Source organism: Chrysemys picta, chromosome 5 (genome assembly GCF_011386835.1).
Source record: "Chrysemys picta bellii isolate R12L10 chromosome 5, ASM1138683v2, whole genome shotgun sequence".
NCBI lineage: Eukaryota > Metazoa > Chordata > Testudines > Emydidae > Chrysemys > Chrysemys picta.
The window spans coordinates 143,311,545-143,331,597 of record NC_088795.1 but is presented as its reverse complement, the minus strand read 5'-3'; the positions used below and the strand labels follow the sequence as shown (position 1 = coordinate 143,331,597).

The 20,053-nt window shown below is 62.6% G+C and overlaps 1 protein-coding gene across 2 annotated transcripts in view; it reads right to left on the bottom strand.

Annotated features, from left to right (window-relative positions):
* LOC101937655 (EBF family member 4) overlaps window positions 1-20,053 on the bottom strand; it is a 103,268-nt gene that overhangs the window by 21,135 nt on the left and 62,080 nt on the right. For both annotated transcript variants that reach the window (XR_010601976.1, XM_065598421.1), the window contains exons 9-12: window positions 16,714-16,831; window positions 13,422-13,555; window positions 12,712-12,838; window positions 1,479-1,567 (exon numbers count right to left, since the gene is read on the bottom strand). Coding sequence is in view for 1 of the 2 variants with exons in the window: in XM_065598421.1 (XP_065454493.1) it covers window positions 1,479-1,567; window positions 12,712-12,838; window positions 13,422-13,555; window positions 16,714-16,831 (468 nt within the window). In the remaining variant the exon portion in view is untranslated. The remainder of the gene's footprint in view (window positions 1-1,478; window positions 1,568-12,711; window positions 12,839-13,421; window positions 13,556-16,713; window positions 16,832-20,053) is intronic.

Genomic DNA, 20,053 nt, shown 5'->3' with positions numbered 1-20,053 from the left:
TGGGATTGCTGGGGTGCGGGCAGGCGAGTGGGCTGTGACTGCCCTTCCCCTGGCACACCGGGCCCCCGGCCTGGGCTGGCTACTCTGGCTACACCGGGGCCTAATGCAGCCAACCCCTCCGCGCCCACCACGTGTTTCAGCTATGGGCACGGGCTGGGGGCAGCAAACCTCCCAGCCACGGGGGGGTGGGGGGGCCTCATCTGGCCCGCAGCCCGGACACAGTGCCCTTCGAACAGCAGCCCCCGCCAGTGCTAAGCCGGGACCCGGGGAGGGGTGGGTGGTCCTGGTACAGCCCTGGACGCCTGGACGCCCCATCAGCACCCTCCCCCATGCCCCACACGCGCACGCCTGTCACAGCTGGGGGGAGAAACTGGGGAGCAGTGCAGGCCTGGGGGAGAAGTCCTGGCTCTCACCCACTAGACCCCACTCCCTTCCCAAAGCCAGGAATGGAACCCAGGAGTCCTGAGGCCCACCCCCTGCTCTGCCCAGCGGAGCCCGCCTCTATCTGACAAAGGATGCCGTGCTGTTCCCCCACTCCTGGCAGAGGACTCGGGTTCTAATCCTGCGTCTGGGCCCTGGGGCAGGTGGTTCCCCCTTGCGGCCCCCATGTGTATGCTGGGACGGGGGGTCCCTGCCCCCATCCCCGCAGGGGCAGCAGCGAGCGCAGCGCAGCGTGGGCGGCTGGGCCCTGTCACCACATGATGAATGGCTCCAATTTGTCAGCAGCTTCGGCCTGTCACTTTTCATCAGGCGGCCCTGGCCCAGCGTGGAGCCATTAGTGTCACTGCGCGGGTGGGGGGAACACAGGCCCGTCTGGGCCCGGCTCTCTGCAGCGCCCCAAGGCCCCCACCTCTCACGCAGCCCAACACTGGCTGTGCCCCCATCCCGGCTGCCTGGCCTGGCACCAGCAAACCGCTGTCCCCGTCCGGGGCAAGGGGTGCCAAGGGGGGCACAGGGAAGGAGGGGTGCCAAAGGCACCCGCTCTCTCAGGGGTGCGGCGTGCCAGGCCTGTAGATCCCAGCCAGCCTGACAGCGCCCCCTGGGCCGGTCGGTCAGGCTGTGCTCTCCCGGGCAGCGCTGGGGTGTCTGTATGTTTGGAAAGCACCTTGGGAAACAAAACCCAGATTCCCATTGATGATGGTGGCCTCGATCCCGCGAGCAGACTCAGCCGGGCGGCCCTGGCAGTGGGGACCTCCCTGCCACTTGCGCCTCAGTTTCCCCCTCGGGAGGCGGGGGCAGGGCAGGATGACAGCAGGAGGGAAGATGTTCAGCCATGGCGCGCCATTCCCCTCCCCTGCCGCCTCAGCCCAGGTGCCAGCGTGCTGTCCGGGCACGGGGAGCATGGGGCCAGAGCCGTGCAGCCGTTCACTGGCAGTGCTGTGGAGCCACCCACTAGTCACCCGGCTGGGCTGGTGGCACGGGAACCTGACCGCCGTGGGGCTGTCCACCCTCCGTGCCCTGCGGGGGAGCAGCCCTACCTTGGGTAAGCGCTCGGGGTCTCCGGGGTGCCGGGGGATCACCTTCTGCAGCCGCTGGAACCCGTAGTCGATGGTCGGCTCGTTCAGTGCTGGGGAGGGAGGGAGACAGCAAGGGTCAGGTGCCATAGGTCAGGGCTCCCTCTAAACCCCACCTGCCTGAGGGGAGGGGCTGGCGCTGTCCTCGTGGGGGAAACTGAGGCATGGCACAGGGGGCTGACCTACCCATGGGCACAGAGCCAGGCCACAGAACCCAGGAGTCCTGGGGTGACAAAGTGGGTATGTTTTGTAATGATTCTATGACCCCGGTGTGCGCCTCAGTTTCCCCCCAGCCTTGCCTGGCTCCCAGAGGGAGGAAAGGACGACATTCGCTCTCAGGGCGGCGTGCGTGTCACTGAGCTGTCAGGCTAAAGAGCGGCCGAGTCTGACCCAAAGCCACAAGGACCCGAGATGACGATGGACAATCCCCGAGGCCAGAACGCTGACCCCAGTGGCCCTGGGACTGCGATCTGGGAGGGGACCGGCAGGGATAAGGGGCCGGCTCTTGGCACAGGCCAGAGAGAGCCAGAGCCAGAGGTGAACCCGCTGCCCCCGACTGGTGCTTTGCTGGGGGCAGGACAGACAGATGGTGCTTTCACCCCTACGTCTCAGGGCTGCGTCCAGGTGCCCGACAAACCGGGCTCGGTCTGCGAATGCAGCCGGGTGTCACTGCATAACCTTGGGGGTGCACTGCTCTGTGCAGGGGGCGAGGCTCTCCCGGGGGCTGGCCCCATGCCACTCGCTGGGCACAGCTCCCTGCGGGAAACGGGGCTGGAGCCCGGAGGCTCCATCTAGGAAGTGGGGCCCAGGCGAGGAAGAGTGGGACCCAGTGGGGGCCTGGCATACTGAGGGGGGCTCCCCGGGACTGTTTAAAAGGTGGGGCATTGCCCCGATCCCATGGGTCCGTGACCCCTGGGCCCAGCCACATGCTCCGCTCCCACCTCCTCGCGTTCATGACATGGAGTCTATCCAGGGGCCAGGATGTCCCTGCCTCTCCCCCAACCCCCGCAGCTGCATGGCCAGAGACCCAGGGCCCAGGGCCCAGGGCAGAGCCTGGCTGGACAATGGGACAGACAGACAGACAGCGGGCGGCTGGGTGCGGAGGTCAGGCTGGCAGTAGGAGCCCCTGGCCACTCCAGGTGGGACGGGCTGGTTCCCGGGGAAGGCTTGGGGACGGGCAGGCTTGCCCCGGCCCCACAGCAATGGCCCAGACAGGCCGTCTCCGCCCCCGTCACCCCACGCTCTGAGCTGTGTGCTGGGGGCGCCCGCCAGCGGCTCCACCCCGCAGCGGGGAGCATGGCACCGGGCCAGCCAGGGCCCAAACCGCCTGACGGGGGAGCCACCGCTCAGCAGCCAGGCCTCCCCCAGAGCACATGCCAGCGGGGGGCTGATGGGGATGGAGGGAGAATCACTGACACACACACACGGTGTGACATACACACACTGCCTCACACACAGCATCACACACAGGGTCTCACACACATGCAGTATTACCAGGATGAGCAGATGTCCCGATTTTATAGTGACAGTCCCTATATTCAGGGCTTTATCTTCTATAGGCTCCTATTACCCCCCACCCCGTCCCGATTTTTCACACTTGCTGTCTGGTCACCCGAGGTATTACACCCACGGTGTCATGTCACACACGCAGTGTCTCAGACACGGTGCTACACACACAGGTCTAACACACACACGGTGTCATGTCACACACGCAGGGTCTCAGACACGGGGTGCTACACACACAGGTCTAACACACACGCAGTGTCATGTCACACACACAGGGTCTCACACAGACGAGGTGTCACACACAGCAATGCCCCTCCCAGGAACACACATGTATTGATCCCCCCCTCCACACACACACCATCTCAATCTTTCATGGCTGGGCAAAGCCAGAGATGCTGGAAATTGGGACCTGGCCAGCGGAGCAGGGGCCAAATCAATCACCAACCCCCCCCGCCCCCCTCCCAGCGCCTCAGCCGGATCAACACGCACACAACAGGCCTGATCTGGAAAGGGAGGCTGAGCGCCGGGCACCCCCCCCGGTCCCCTCGGACCCCCGCACAGCAGGCAGGGGGAGCGGGAGGGGGAGTCGGGGAGCCCAGACTAGTGACCTACGAAAGGGAGCAACCCGGAGCATCGGCTCTCTGCCCTCCTGTCTCTCCCCATCTGTCCCCCTCCTGCATCTACCCCCCACCGACCCTCCTCCCCTCCCTCCATCCATCTACCCCCCACCTATCCGTTCCCGGCCTGCATCTCCCCCCACCGACCCTCCGACCCTCCCTCCATCCATCTACCCCCCCACCCATCCCCCCCCTGCATCTCCCCCCCACCGACCCTCCTCCCCTCCCTCCATCCATCTACCCCCCCACCTATCCGTCCCCGGCCTGCATCTCCCCCCACCGACCCTCCGACCCTCCCTCCATCCATCTACCCCCCACCTATCCGTTCCCCGGCCTGCATCTCCCCCCACCGACCCTCCGACCCTCCCTCCATCCATCTACCCCCCACCTACCCGTCCCCCGCCTGCATCTCCCCCCACCGACCCTCCTCCCCTTCCTCCATCCATCTACCCCCCACCTACCCGTCCCCCGCCTGCATCTCCCCCCACCGACCCTCTGACCCTCCCTCCATCCATCTACCCCCCCACCCGTCCCCCCCCTGCATCTCCCCCCCACCGACCCTCCTCCCCCTCCCTCCATCCATCTACCCTCCACCTATCCGTCCCCCGCCTGCATCTCCCCGCCACCGACCCTCCTCCCCTCCCTCCATCCATCTACCCCCCACCTACCCATCCCCCGCCTGCATCTCCCCGCCACCGACCCTCCTCCCCTCCCTCCATCCATCTACCCCCCACCTATCCGTCCCCCGCCTGCATCTACCCCCCACCAACCCTCCTCCCCTCCCTCCATCCATCTACCCCCCACCTACCCGTCCCCCGCCTGCATCTCCCCCCCAGCGACCCTCCCTCCATCCATCTACCCCCCATCTACCCGTCCCCCGCCTGCATCTCCCCGCCACCGACCCTCCTCCCCTCCCTCCATCCATCTACCCCCCACCTACCCGTCCCCCGCCTGCATCTCCCCGCCACCGACCCTCCGACCCTCCCTCCATCCATCTACCCCCCCCACCTACCCATCCCCCGCCTATATCTCCCCCCCAGCGACCCTCCCTCCATCCATCTACCCCCCACCTACCCGTCCCCCGCCTGCATCTCCCCGCCACCGACCCTCCTCCCCTCCCTCCATCCATCTACCCCCCCACCTACCCATCCCCCGCCTGCATCTCCCCCCCACCGACCCTCCTCCCCCCCTCCATCCATCTACCCCCCCACCTACCCGTCCCCCGCCTGCATCTCCCCCCCACCAACCCTCCCTCCATCCATCTACCCCCCACCTACCCGTCCCCCGCCTGCATCTCCCCCCCACCGACCCTCCGTCCCTCCCTCCATCCATCTACCCCCCACCTACCCGTCCCCCGCCTGCATCTCCCCGCCACCGACCCTCCGACCCTCCCTCCAATCTACCCCCCCCACCTACCCGTCCCCCGCCTGCATCTCCCCGCCACCGACCCTCCGACCCCTCCCTCCATCCATCTACCCCCCCACCTACCCATCCCCCGCCTGCATCTCCCCCCCCAGCGACCCTCCCTCCATCCATCTACCCCCCACCTACCCGTCCCCCGCCTGCATCTCCCCGCCACCGACCCTCCTCCCCTCCCTCCATCCATCTACCCCCCCACCTACCCATCCCCCGCCTGCATCTCCCCCCCACCGACCCTCCTCCCCCCCTCCCATCCATCTACCCCCCCACCTACCCGTCCCCCGCCTGCATCTCCCCCCCACCAAACCCTCCCTCCATCCATCTACCCCCCACCTACCCGTCCGCCCGCCTGCATCTCCCCCCCACCGACCCTCCGACCTCCCCTCCATCCATCTACCCCCCACCTACCCGTCCCCCGCCTGCATCTCCCGCCACCGACCCTCCGACCCTCCCTCCATCCATCTACCCCCCCCACCTACCCGTCCCCCGCCTGCATCTCCCCGCCACCGACCCTCCGACCCTCCCTCCATCCATCTACCCCCCACCTACCCATCCCCCGCCTGCATCTCCCCCCCAGCGACCCTCCCTCCATCCATCTACCCCCCACCTACCCGTCCCCCGCCTGCATCTCCCCGCCACCGACCCTCCTCCCCCCCTCCATCCATTTACCCCCCCACCTACCCGTCCCCCGCCTGCATCTCCCCCCCACCGACCCTCCCTCCATCCATCTACCCCCCACCTACCCGTCCCCCACCTGCATCTCCCCCCCACCGACCCTCCGACCCTCCCTCCATCCATCTACCCCCCCACCTACCCATCCCCCGCCTGCATCTCCCCCCCACCGACCCTTCGACCCTCCCTCCATCCATCTACTCCCCCACCTACCCGTCCCCCGCCTGCATCCCCCCCCACGACCCTCCCTCCATCCATCTACCCCCACCTACCCGTCCCCCGCCTGCATCTCCCCCCCACCAACCCTCCTCCCCCCCTCCATCCATCTTCCCCCCACCTACCCGTCCCCCGCCTGCATGTCCCCCGCCTGCATCTCCCCCCACCAACCCTCCCTCCATCCATCTACCCCCCACCTACCCGTCCCCCGCCTGCATCTCCCCCCCACCGACCCTCCGACCCTCCCTCCATCCATCTACCCCCCACCTACCCGTCCCCCGCCTGCATCCCCCCCACCAACCCTCCCTCCATCCATCTACCCCCCACCTACCCGTCCCCCGCCTGCATCTCCCCGCCACTGACCCTCCTCCCCTCCCTCCATCCATCTACCCCCCCTACTACCCGTACCCCACCTGCATCCCCCCCCCACCGACCCTCCCTCCATCCATCTACCCCCCACCTACCCGTCCCCCACCTGCATCTCCCCCCCACCGACCCTCCTCCCCTCCCTCCATCCATCTACCCCCCCACCTACCCGTCCCCCGCCTGCATCTCCCCCCCACCAACCCTCCCTCCATCCATCTACCCCCCACCTACCCGTCCCCCGCCTGCATCTCCCCCCCACCGACCCTCTTCCCCTCCCTCCATCCATCTACCCCCCCCACCTACCCGTCCCCCGCCTGCATCTCCCCCCCACCAACCCTCCCTCCATCCATCTACCCCCCACCTACCCGTCCCCCGCCTGCATCTCCCCCCCACCGACCCTCCGACCCTCCCTCCATCTACCCCCCACCTACCCGTCCCCCACCTGCATCTCCCCCCCACCGACCCTCCGACACTCCCCCCATCCATCTACCCCCCACCTACCCATCCCCTGCCTGCATCTCCCCCCCACCGACCCTCCGACCCTCCCTCCATCCATCTACCCCCCACCTACCCGTCCCCCGCCTGCATCTCCCCCCACCGACCCTCCTCCCCTTCCTCCATCCATCTACCCCCCACCTACCCGTCCCCCGCCTGCATCTCCCCCCACCGACCCTCTGACCCTCCCTCCATCCATCTACCCCCCCACCCGTCCCCCCCCTGCATCTCCCCCCCACCGACCCTCCTCCCCTCCCTCCATCCATCTACCCTCCACCTATCCGTCCCCCGCCTGCATCTCCCCGCCACCGACCCTCCTCCCCTCCCTCCATCCATCTACCCCCCACCTACCCATCCCCCGCCTGCATCTCCCCGCCACCGACCCTCCTCCCCTCCCTCCATCCATCTACCCCCCACCTATCCGTCCCCCGCCTGCATCTACCCCCCACCAACCCTCCTCCCCTCCCTCCATCCATCTACCCCCCACCTACCCGTCCCCCGCCTGCATCTCCCCCCCAGCGACCCTCCCTCCATCCATCTACCCCCCATCTACCCGTCCCCCGCCTGCATCTCCCCGCCACCGACCCTCCTCCCCTCCCTCCATCCATCTACCCCCCACCTACCCGTCCCCCGCCTGCATCTCCCCGCCACCGACCCTCCGACCCTCCCTCCATCCATCTACCCCCCCACCTACCCATCCCCCGCCTACATCTCCCCCCCAGCGACCCTCCCTCCATCCATCTACCCCCCACCTACCCGTCCCCCGCCTGCATCTCCCCGCCACCGACCCTCCTCCCCTCCCTCCATCCATCTACCCCCCCACCTACCCATCCCCCGCCTGCATCTCCCCCCCACCGACCCTCCTCCCCCCCTCCATCCATCTACCCCCCCACCTACCCGTCCCCCGCCTGCATCTCCCCCCCACCAACCCTCCCTCCATCCATCTACCCCCCACCTACCCGTCCCCCGCCTGCATCTCCCCCCCACCGACCCTCCGACCCTCCCTCCATCCATCTACCCCCCACCTACCCGTCCCCCGCCTGCATCTCCCCGCCACCGACCCTCCGACCCTCCCTCCATCCATCTACCCCCCCACCTACCCGTCCCCCGCCTGCATCTCCCCGCCACCGACCCTCCGACCCTCCCTCCATCCATCTACCCCCCACCTACCCATCCCCCGCCTGCATCTCCCCCCCAGCGACCCTCCCTCCATCCATCTACCCCCCACCTACCCGTCCCCCGCCTGCATCTCCCCGCCACCGACCCTCCTCCCCTCCCTCCATCCATCTACCCCCCCACCTACCCATCCCCCGCCTGCATCTCCCCCCCACCGACCCTCCTCCCCCCCTCCATCCATCTACCCCCCCACCTACCCGTCCCCCGCCTGCATCTCCCCCCCACCAACCCTCCCTCCATCCATCTACCCCCCACCTACCCGTCCCCCGCCTGCATCTCCCCCCCACCGACCCTCCGACCCTCCCTCCATCCATCTACCCCCCACCTACCCGTCCCCCGCCTGCATCTCCCCGCCACCGACCCTCCGACCCTCCCTCCATCCATCTACCCCCCCCACCTACCCGTCCCCCGCCTGCATCTCCCCGCCACCGACCCTCCGACCCTCCCTCCATCCATCTACCCCCCACCTACCCATCCCCCGCCTGCATCTCCCCCCCAGCGACCCTCCCTCCATCCATCTACCCCCCACCTACCCGTCCCCCGCCTGCATCTCCCCGCCACCGACCCTCCTCCCCCCCTCCATCCATTTACCCCCCCACCTACCCGTCCCCCGCCTGCATCTCCCCCCCACCGACCCTCCCTCCATCCATCTACCCCCCACCTACCCGTCCCCCACCTGCATCTCCCCCCCACCGACCCTCCGACCCTCCCTCCATCCATCTACCCCCCCACCTACCCATCCCCCGCCTGCATCTCCCCCCCACCGACCCTTCGACCCTCCCTCCATCCATCTACTCCCCCACCTACCCGTCCCCCGCCTGCATCCCCCCCCACGACCCTCCCTCCATCCATCTACCCCCACCTACCCGTCCCCCGCCTGCATCTCCCCCCCACCAACCCTCCTCCCCCCCTCCATCCATCTTCCCCCCACCTACCCGTCCCCCGCCTGCATGTCCCCCGCCTGCATCTCCCCCCCACCAACCCTCCCTCCATCCATCTACCCCCCACCTACCCGTCCCCCGCCTGCATCTCCCCCCCACCGACCCTCCGACCCTCCCTCCATCCATCTACCCCCCACCTACCCGTCCCCCGCCTGCATCCCCCCCACCAACCCTCCCTCCATCCATCTACCCCCCACCTACCCGTCCCCCGCCTGCATCTCCCCGCCACTGACCCTCCTCCCCTCCCTCCATCCATCTACCCCCCCTACTACCCGTACCCCACCTGCATCCCCCCCCCACCGACCCTCCCTCCATCCATCTACCCCCCACCTACCCGTCCCCCACCTGCATCTCCCCCCCACCGACCCTCCTCCCCTCCCTCCATCCATCTACCCCCCCACCTACCCGTCCCCCGCCTGCATCTCCCCCCCACCAACCCTCCCTCCATCCATCTACCCCCCACCTACCCGTCCCCCGCCTGCATCTCCCCCCCACCGACCCTCTTCCCCTCCCTCCATCCATCTACCCCCCCACCTACCCGTCCCCCGCCTGCATCTCCCCCCCACCAACCCTCCCTCCATCCATCTACCCCCCACCTACCCGTCCCCCGCCTGCATCTCCCCCCCACCGACCCTCCGACCCTCCCTCCATCTACCCCCCACCTACCCGTCCCCCACCTGCATCTCCCCCCCACCGACCCTCCGACACTCCCCCCATCCATCTACCCCCCACCTACCCATCCCCTGCCTGCATCTCCCCCCCACCGACCCTCCGACCCTCCCTCCATCCATCTACCCCCCACCTACCCGTCCCCCGCCTGCATCTCCCCCCACCGACCCTCCTCCCCTTCCTCCATCCATCTACCCCCCACCTACCCGTCCCCCGCCTGCATCTCCCCCCACCGACCCTCTGACCCTCCCTCCATCCATCTACCCCCCCACCCGTCCCCCCCCTGCATCTCCCCCCCACCGACCCTCCTCCCCTCCCTCCATCCATCTACCCTCCACCTATCCGTCCCCCGCCTGCATCTCCCCGCCACCGACCCTCCTCCCCTCCCTCCATCCATCTACCCCCCACCTACCCATCCCCCGCCTGCATCTCCCCGCCACCGACCCTCCTCCCCTCCCTCCATCCATCTACCCCCCACCTATCCGTCCCCCGCCTGCATCTACCCCCCACCAACCCTCCTCCCCTCCCTCCATCCATCTACCCCCCACCTACCCGTCCCCCGCCTGCATCCCCCCCCCCACCGACCCTCCCTCCATCCATCTACCTCCCACCTACCCGTCCCCCGCCTGCATCTCACCCCCACCGACCCTCCGACCCTCCCTCCATCCATCTACCCCCGCACCTACCCGTCCCCCGCCTGCATCTCCCGCACCACCGACCCTCCTCCCCTCCCTCCATCCATCTACCCTCCGACCTACCTACCCATCCTATCACCAAACCAACCCTCTATAATCTACCCCCATGTACCCCTACCTACCTACCTCCATTTACCCCTCCGCCTCGCCCCATACACACAACCCTCTAGCCATCTAAATATAAAAAGGAGTCATATAAAAAATGGAAACTAGGACAGATTACAAAGAATGAATATAGGCAAACAACACAGGAATGCAGGGGCAAGATTAGAAAGGCAAAGGCACAAAATGAGCTCAAACTAGCTACGGGAATAAAGGGAAACAAGAAGACTTTTTATCAATACATTAGAAGCAAGAGGAAGACCAAAGACAGGGTAGGCCCACTGCTTAGTGAAGAGGGAGAAACAGTAACGGGAAACTTGGAAATGGCAGAGATGTTTAATGACTTCTTTGTTTCGGTCTTCACCGAGAAGTCTGAAGGAATGCCTAACCTAGTGAATGCTAATGGGAAGGGGGTAGGTTTAGCAGATAAAATAAAAAAAGAACAAGTTAAAAATCACTTAGAAAAGTTAGATGCCTGCAAGTCACCCGGGCCTGATGAAATGCATCCTAGAATACTCAAGGAGCTAATAGAGGAGGTATCTGAGCCTCTAGCTATTATCTTTGGAAAATCATGGGAGACGGGAGAGATTCCAGAAGACTGGAAAAGGGCAAATATAGTGCCCATCTATAAAAAGGGAAATAAAAACAACCCAGGAAACTACAGACCAGTTAGTTTAACTTTTGTGCCAGGGAAGATAATGGAGCAAGTAATTAAGGAAATCATCTGCAAACACTTGGAAGGTGGTAAGGTGATAGGGAATAGCCAGCATGGATTTGTGAAGAACAAATCATGTCAAACCAATCTGATAGCTTTCTTTGATAGGATAACGAGTCTTGTGGATAAGGGTGAAGCTGTGGATGTGGTATACCTAGACTTTAGTAAGGCATTTGATACGGTCTCGCATGATATTCTTATCGATAAACTAGGCAAATACAATTTAGATGGGGCTACTATAAGGTGGGTGCATAACTGGCTGGATAACTGTACTCAGAGAGTTGTTATTAATGGTTCCCAATCCTGCTGGAAAGGCATAACGAGTGGGGTACCGCAGGGGTCTGTTTTGGGACCGGCTCTGTTCAATATCTTCAATCAACGACTTAGATATTGGCATAGAAAGTACGCTTATTAAGTTTGCAGATGATACCAAACTGGGAGGGATTGCAACTGCTTTGGAGGACAGGGTCATAATTCAAAATGATCTGGACAAATTGGAGAAATGGTCTGAGGTAAACAGGATGAAGTTTAACAAAGACAAATGCAAAGTGCTCCACTTAGGAAGGAAAAATCAGTTTCACACATACAGAATGGGAAGAGACTGTCTAGGAAGGAGTACGGCAGAAAGGGAACTAGGGGTTATAGTGGACCACAAGCTAAATATGAGTCAGGTATCTAAAAGGGTGTCATAAGGAGGAGGGAGAAAACTTGTTCACCTTAGCCTCTAAGGATAGAACCAGAAGCAATGGGTTTAAACTGCAGCAAGGGAGGTCTAGGTTGGACATTAGGAAAAAGTTCCTAACTGTCAGGGTGGTTAAACACTGGAATAAATTGCCTAGGGAGGTTGTGGAATCTCCATCTCTGGAGATATTTAAGAGTAGGTTAGATAAATGTCTAACAGGGATGGTCTAGACAGTATTTGGTCCTGCCATGCGGGCAGGGGACTGGATTTGATGACCTCTCGAGGTCCCTTCCAGTCCTAGAATCTATGAATCTATGAATCTGCCCCCTCACTGTCCCCCCCAAGCCCCTCTGGGCCTAGCCTGGGATGGGGGGTGATTCAGAGCTCACCAGGGCCCGGACGGCGGCCCCCCTCCCACTCCTGCATTCCCACGGGCTCAGGGGAGGCAGGTCCTTGCTGTCCCGCCCCTCCATGCCCAGGCTGGGGCGCCCGTCAGAGCAGGGGCCCGGTCTGTGGGCCATTGGCGGGGAACAGTCTGGGCAGGACACAGCATGCCAGCCCAGAGCTGCCCCCCACAGGCCTCCCACCATGGGGGAGGAGGAAATGGCATCCCAAGAGCAGGCCAATGAAACAACGGCCACCAAGGATGATTTCCTGGCCATCCAATGGGCTCGAGGCCTCGGGGGAGACTGATCACCCACCAGTCCCTGGCCACCCAGACCCCCAGTAACTCCCAGAATCCCCCAGGGCGGGGAGAGGCAGTGCTGCCTAGCAGTTACACCAGCAGGTTCCACTCCCACCTCTGCCACCCACTCGCTCTCTGGCCCTGGGCACGTCACTCGTCCCTCCCGCCACCGTGGCCGAGCGATGGCGGAGCAGGTGAGCGTGGCTGGGAGTGCCCTGCCCGGCCCGGCCGTGCCCCTCACCTGTGTAGACGAATCGGCCAGGCGCTCCCTTGCAGAACTGCTTCGACTTGTAGGAGAGCGTCACCTCCACCACGCCGGGGATGTGGCGGGGCGGCGTCTGCACCCGGATGGCGTGAGGGGTGATTAGCTGCAAGGGGCAGGAGAGAGGGGGGATGAGCCCATGGGCAGTGGGGGGGGGCAGATGATGACCGGGGGGCAATGGGGGGGTGATTAAGGCCCTGATTCAGGTGCAGAGTCACTCTTCTCACCCTGCGCCCCCAGGGCTGAGCCCAGCCGGCTCCCCCGGCCTCTCAAGCTCACAGACTAGCCAGTGCAAGGACCCGTCGCTGGCCAGCCAGGGGCACGAGGAGGCCCCATCACAGCCCCCCGTCATGGGGAGCCCATCGCCAGGCCCTCTGCCCTCACCCAGCTCCCAAGGCCAGGCTGGGCCGGGGCTCCCGCCGGGGCAGGGGCTGAGCCCTGGGCCAGGAGTGGCCTGGCGCTGGGAGATGGGCGGGAGGGATCGGGTGGGGCCGGAGCTCTGAAGGGAGCCTGGCTCCACACCTCAGGGTGCTGCACAACACAAGGCCGGGCCCCTTGGCCTTGACCCACAGCTACCCCTGGCCCAGCCCGAAGGGGCCCTGCCTGGCGCAGTGGTGGGAGGCCTCAGGCTGGACAGAGGCGCGGGGGGCGGAGAGGCACCGGGGGAAGGGGGCCCCGCGCTCGCCCACCTCGCTCCACACCAGCATGGTGCCAAAGACGACCTGCAGCCCGTCAAAGAAGTTGTCGCCGATGACGATGACAGTGGCGCCGCCCGTCGTCCACCCTTCGCTGGGGCTGATGGCCTTGATGCAGGGGGTGGCTGCTGCAGGCGGGGAGGGAGAGACAGGGCGTCATCACGGGGAGAGCCGGGACGTGGAGGAGGAGAAAGCAAGTGAGGAGAGAGCAGGGATAGGATGGGAGATAGATAGATAGATAGATAGATAGATAGATAGATAGATAGATAGATAGGAGGGGTGTGAATGGGGATCGAAGGACAGAGGGAGGGGGGAGAATGGGGACGGATGGATGCAGAGGTGGAAGGACAGGCGGAGGGGTGTGTATGGGGGCAGATGGATGGAGGGACGGAAGGACGGAGGAAGGGTGTGTATGGGGCTGGATGGACAGAGGGGTGTGATGGAGGGATGAGAATGGGGAGAGATGGATGGATGGATGGATGGAGGGGTGTATATGGGGGTGGAAGGATGGAGAGTGTGTAGTGGGACGGATGGAGGGAGGGGTGGATGGAAAGACGGATGGAGGGGTGTGTATGGGGAGGGATGGATGGAGGGAGGGGAGTGTATGGGGAGGGATGGATGGAGGGATGGAGGAAGGGGTGTGATGGGGGTGGAAGGATGGAGGGTGTGTAGGGGGATGGAGGGAGGGAGGGGGGCAGATGGACTTCCTGAGGGCAGCAGGGCTGGGACACCAGTTCCCTGTGGGAACGGCAAAGCTTCCCCCGGGGCTGGGGCTGGGGGGAGCTCTAGAGTGGGGCTCTGCGCGGGGCCGCTGGGCACTCCCGGCCCCAGAGAGGGTCTCGCCTGCCGGGCCCGGGGGGTCAGCGCTGGGGGAGACACAGACGCCGAGGCCGGGGGTTTGCCAGCTGGGACCTGCAGTTCCACAGAGGCCGTAATGTAGCCCGGCTGGGGGGCCTGGCCCCCAAATGCCAGTGGGGGTAGGGTGGGGAATGAACAGAGGGTGGACTTGTGGGGTGTCACAGCAGCTGCAGCGGGGAGAGGTCCCAGGGCCCGGCGGGCGAGTGGAGGTTCGGTGGTGGGACGGGGACGGACACACACTTCCCCAGGGACCTGTGCAAGGGCCAGCGTCAGGGAGCATGCGCTGGGCTCCTGGTACCAGCCCTGGCAGGCTGGGAGGGAGGGTGCGAGGGTGTCCTGCAGGCCTGCGCCTGGGGTGTCCTGGGCTTGGGGTGTCCTGTGGGTCTGGGCCTGGGGTTCTGGGGGCACTCAGTGTTACCAGGTGCCCAGAGCACCCCCCCGGGGCCAGCAGCGCTGACAGTGAGTGCTGTACAGGGAGCGGTGTGTTTGGGGTGATGTACAGGTCCCCCCCATCTGTCCCAGAGCAGCCTGCGCTGGGCAACTGCCATCAACAGGGCACGTTGCCCTGCTCCAGCGGAGCCCGCGGTGAGACGTGCTGGCCGCTAGCCGGGAACTTGGGGCTGCCCCGTTTTCGGCATCGCGCCTGTGGGCAGCTGGGCCGTGGCAGGTTTGGGGCAGGGAGCAGCAAGCCCTCAGGGAGCTGACAGGGTCGTTCACAGGGCAGCGCTGTGGGATTTGGTGCCAGGCCGTTTCTAGGGCGCATGGCGTCTGTCGGATCCTCTGCAATGCAGGGCATCGTGCCCGCAGAGCCGGCTGGCTGCTTCCGGGGGACGGGCCTTGCCCGGGCCCAGCCGCCCATGGGGAGTGTGCAGGGGCCGGGTCTTGGGGAGGGCTCGCGTTGCTTTTATTTTGGGGTGGGGTGCTGGTTTCTGGCTCAGGCCTTGTGATCACAAGGGGAAATGGAGCTCACGGCTGTGCAATGCTGAGGAGGCCCGTGCGAGGGGAGCATTCACGGGACTGCTGGGCGGGTTGTGTCTCTCGGGGCCTGGGCTGGGCAGGGCGGGACCCCACGTGCTCTGGCATGGCTGCTCCATTGCCCATGGGGTGCGCTTGGAGCTGCTCTCTGAGGCCGTTTCAGGGCTCCGCCACTCCATGCCCGGAGACCCCCTGCACGCTTAGCTGGGGCCACCCCCTGCAATGTCCCAAAGCGGCTGCTCGTTCTGAGCCCCCCGCTCCCGGTGTGCAGCAGAGGGCTGGTGTGACGTTATGGACATGAACTGGGACCATATAGATCATTGTTGCAACCAAGGCCCTTTAGTGGCACCAGATCTTGTATAAAGGGCGCCAAATAAGATGTCTAAGCTTGTGCTTCAATACGTCTGTTAGTCTATAAGGTGCCACAGGACTCTGTCACTTTTTAAGACAAGGTGATGGTTGGCTGGTTATGATTACGCTATCTGGGTGCATAGAGCATTTTTGTATTTGAAGCTATAAGTATTGGCTCTAGACTGTCGGTATTTCAAACTTGTGCTATACTTCTGGAAACATCCTAGACAAGTTGGTGTGAGCTCTGCCTAGCCTGCTTGATGGCCTATTAAGGACCATCAGCTATACAATGGACCCATGGAGAGAAGGCAGATATGCCTTGTAACTAGCAAGGCAGGGACTGGCCCATGGACAGAAGGTTTTTCCAGGCCGTGTGCTGGACAGCTTGTCTTTGGAGCAAAGAAAGACCACATGGCAAGAGAATATAAAAAGCTGCTGCAGCTCCTCCATCTTGTCTTCAATCCTGCTTCTTACCTCTGGAGGGACTTTGCTACAAACTGAAGCTTTGAACAAAGGACTGAGGACCCATCCCAGCGGGGGATGTATTCCAGAGACTTGATTTGAACCTGCAGTTTATTCCATCGCCGCTGCAAGCCTGAACCAAGAACTTTGCCATTACTGTATGTAATTGATTCCATTTAACCAATTCTAACTCTCATCTCTATCTTTTTCCTTTTATGAATAAACCTTTAGATTTTAGATTCTAAAGGATTGGCAGCAGCGTGATTTGTGGGTAAGATCTGATTTGTATATTGACCTGGGTCTGGGGCTTGGTCCTTTGAGATCGGGAGAACCTTTTCTCTTTTACTGGGGTATTGGTTTTCATAACTATTCATCCCCATAACAAGTGGCACTGGTGGTGATACTGGGAAACTGGAGCGTCTAAGGGAATTGCTGGTGTGACTTGCGGTTAGCCAGTGGGGTGAGACCGAAGTCCTCCTATTCTGGCTGGTTTGGTTTGCCTTAGAGGTGGAGAAACCCCAGCCTTGGGCTGTAACTGCCCTGTTTGAGCAATTTGTCCTGAGTTGGCACTCTCAGTTGGGTCCCGCCAGAACCGCATCATTACAGCTGGATGCTCCGGCAGAGCTCGGGGGGCGCTCACCTTCGGAGGGGTCCAGCCGTCGCGCCCGGCGCCCGTGCTTCGAGTTGTTGTGGACGAACATGTTATCGGACACCGCCAGGACATGCCCGTCCACGTTCACCGTCGTTGACACCACCACCTGGGAGCCAAGAACATCTCAGCGTTACGCCAGCCGCGCGGCAGGAGAGCCAGGCCAGACAGAGACCCCGGCATCCTGGTGCACTGGGCGGCACGGGGCCCCCGCGGCAGCTCTCAGGGACCCATCCCCAGTTTGGTACATTGCCTGTACCCCGAGAGTACAAACTACAGGGCACAGGCTGATCAGGGCAGGGGTAGAGTCCCCCCCAAAATGGGACAGCCCATCCCACCACAGAGTCCTTGGAAACCCCCTAAACGGGGCAGTCCATCTCACCATATTGTCCTTGGAAACCCCCCCAAACGGGACAGCCCATCCCACCACAGAGTCCTTGGAAACCCCCCAAACGGGACAGCCCATCTCACCATATTGTCCTTGGAAACCCCCCCAAACGGGACAGCCCATCCCACCACAGAGTCCTTGGAAACCCCCCCAAACGGGAAAGCCCATCTCACCATATTGGCCTTGGAAACCCCCCCAAATGGGACAGCCCATCTCACCATATTGTCCTTGGAAACCCCCCCAAACGGGACAGCCCATCCCACCACAGAGTCCTTGGAAACCCCCCAAAATGGGACAGCCCATCTCACCATATTGTCCTTGGAACCCCCCCCCAAACGGGACAGCCCATTGCACCATATTGTCCTTGGAAACCCCCCCAAACGGGACAGCCCATCCCACCACAGTCCTTAGAACCGCCCCCCAATGGGGCAGCCCATTGCATCGCAGCGTCGGTCGAACCCGCCCCCCAATGGGGCAGTCCCAGGCACTGCACGGCCCCTGAATGCCAGCCGTGGCCCAGCCCTCTCGGGCGGGGAGGGGGGGAGGTGTGCCATTACTGGGGGCTAAGTACCAGGGTCTGACGCTACTTAGGCGATGGCCCATGTCACCCACTGGTGCATTGTGGGAAAGCTGAGAAGGGAGGTTCTGGGGTTCTGGGGAACGGGAGCTTCTCAGGCCTGAACCCTGAGCCGCGGCAACCCCCTGCTGCCATGCGCCCTGCGGAGCCAGCCTGGACGTTATGGACATGAACTGGGACCGTATAGATCACTGTTACAACCAAAGTCCTCCAGTGGCACCAAATCTTGTACAAGGGAGGTCAAGTGAGGTGTCTTTGAAAAGGTTGTAGTTTGCTGGTTAGGATGATGCTGTCTGTATGTGTGTATCATTTCTGTATTTGAAGTATGAATATTATCTATGTACTTGTATCTCAATGTGTTTGATTCTAAGTAGCTCCAGTGAAGCATTTGGTCAGCTTCTTGAGGAAGGAATTTTCAGAATAAGTGCCCAATTATGAAACTCTTAATTGACAATAGACCTTGGCAGACTCCAATCCACATCCGAGGAGCTTTCCTGGGAACTTTCAAGGCAGCATGTGAGCAGTGGCTGCTCTACCTGTAAAGAACTGAGTCATGCATGGACATGTGACTTGCTCAGGTGACTGCAAACTCCACCTTGCTGCTGTGATTTTCCACAGTAAAAACAAAGGGGTCCTTCCACATGGCAGAGAATATAAAAGGCCCTGGGAAGATCCTCCATTTTGTCTTCAATCCTGCTTCTTACCTCTGGAGGGACTTTGCTACAAACAGAAGCTCTACACAAAGGACTTAATGACCCATCCCAGCTGGGGATGTTCCAGAGACTTGATTTGAACCTGCAGTTTATTCCATCACTGCTACAAGCCTGAACCAAGAACTTTGCCATTACTCAGAGGGGTAGCTGTGTTAGTCTGAATCTGTAAAAAGCAACAGAGGGTCCTGTGGCACCTTTGAGACTAACAGAAGTACTGGGAGCATAAGCTTTTCGTGGGTAAGAACCTCACTTCTTCAGATGCAAGTCTGCAAGCTTATGCTCCCAGTACTTCTGTTAGTCTCAAAGGTGCCACAGGACCCTCTGTTGCTTTTTGCCATTACTGTATGTAATTGATTCCATTTAACCGATTCTAGCTCTCATCTCTATCTTTTCCTTTTATGAATAAACCTTTAGATTTTAGATTCTAAAGGATTGGCAGCAGCGTGATTTGTGGGTAAGATCTGATTTGTATATTGACCTGGGTCTGGGGCTTGGTCCTTTGGGATCAGCAGAACCTTTTTTCTTTTACTGGGGTATTGGTTTTCATAACCATTCGTCCCCACAACGAGTGACACTGGTGCTGATACTGGGAAACTGGAGTGTCTAAGGGAATTGCTTGTGAGACTTGTGGTTAGCCAGTGGGTGAGACCGAAGTCCTCTCTGGCTGGCTGGTTTGGTGTGCAAAGGACCCCCAGCTTTGGGCTGTAACTGCCCTGCTCTAAGCAATTTGTCCTGAATTGATACTCTCAGGAGTGTCCGGCCGAAGGCCGCTTCGTTACACCAGGGTCAGCGTTCCAGGGGCCGAGGGGGCCGGGCCAGCTCCAGCCCCCAGCCTGGCTGCCAGCTCTCCTCCCTGCCCCCACCTACTCGCTGGCTCGTCGGGGTGGCGGGCTTGGCTGCTCTCCCAGGAGCCGCGGCGCTATGCAAATTGGATGGGTTGTTAATCATGTAAAAATGTCACAATTATCATATCTTTCCGAGAGGCCCTAATGAAGGCGCCGCGCTGGGTGTGAGCTGGGGAGACGGGCCAGAGCCGCCGTCTCCGCCTGCCGAGCTGCACCCGCCGGGCACCATGGGGGAGCTGGGCATGGCAGGCCAGAGGGGGCTTGCGAAGCGATGCAGGGGCAGGGCTGGCGTACCTGGGAGAGATGCGGGGCTGTTCTCCTGCTAACGAGCCCTCGCCCTGTGATACAACGGGGGGTGCTGTGATGAGGGTATGTACCCCTCTGGCTGGGAGAGCCAACAGGGAACGGTGACGCTACGCACAGTGGGCCCTGGCTCTGCCACTGCACTGTGGGTGACTGTAAGTCACTTAACTGTTCATGCCTCAGTTTCCCCATCTGTGAAATGTGAGAACTGCAGAAGAATGGAGGACGAGAGATACCAGCGAACACTTTGGGGTTACAGCTCCCTGGCAGTCTGACACAGTGCGGATGGTAGAACAGGAACAGCTGCCCCAGGGTGTCCAATACAATTGACTGCCCCCATCCTACCCAACGAACCACAGCACGCCTTGGCCAAAGCCCTGGTCCCTCCAGAATCCAGCTTCCCGACTGCCCCATTCCTGCGGGGAGGGGGGGGGGGGAGAGGGGCACAGCCACCCGGCCCAACGCAGCTCAGTCCGGTGAGCTTGGGAGCACAGCTGGGGCCTCG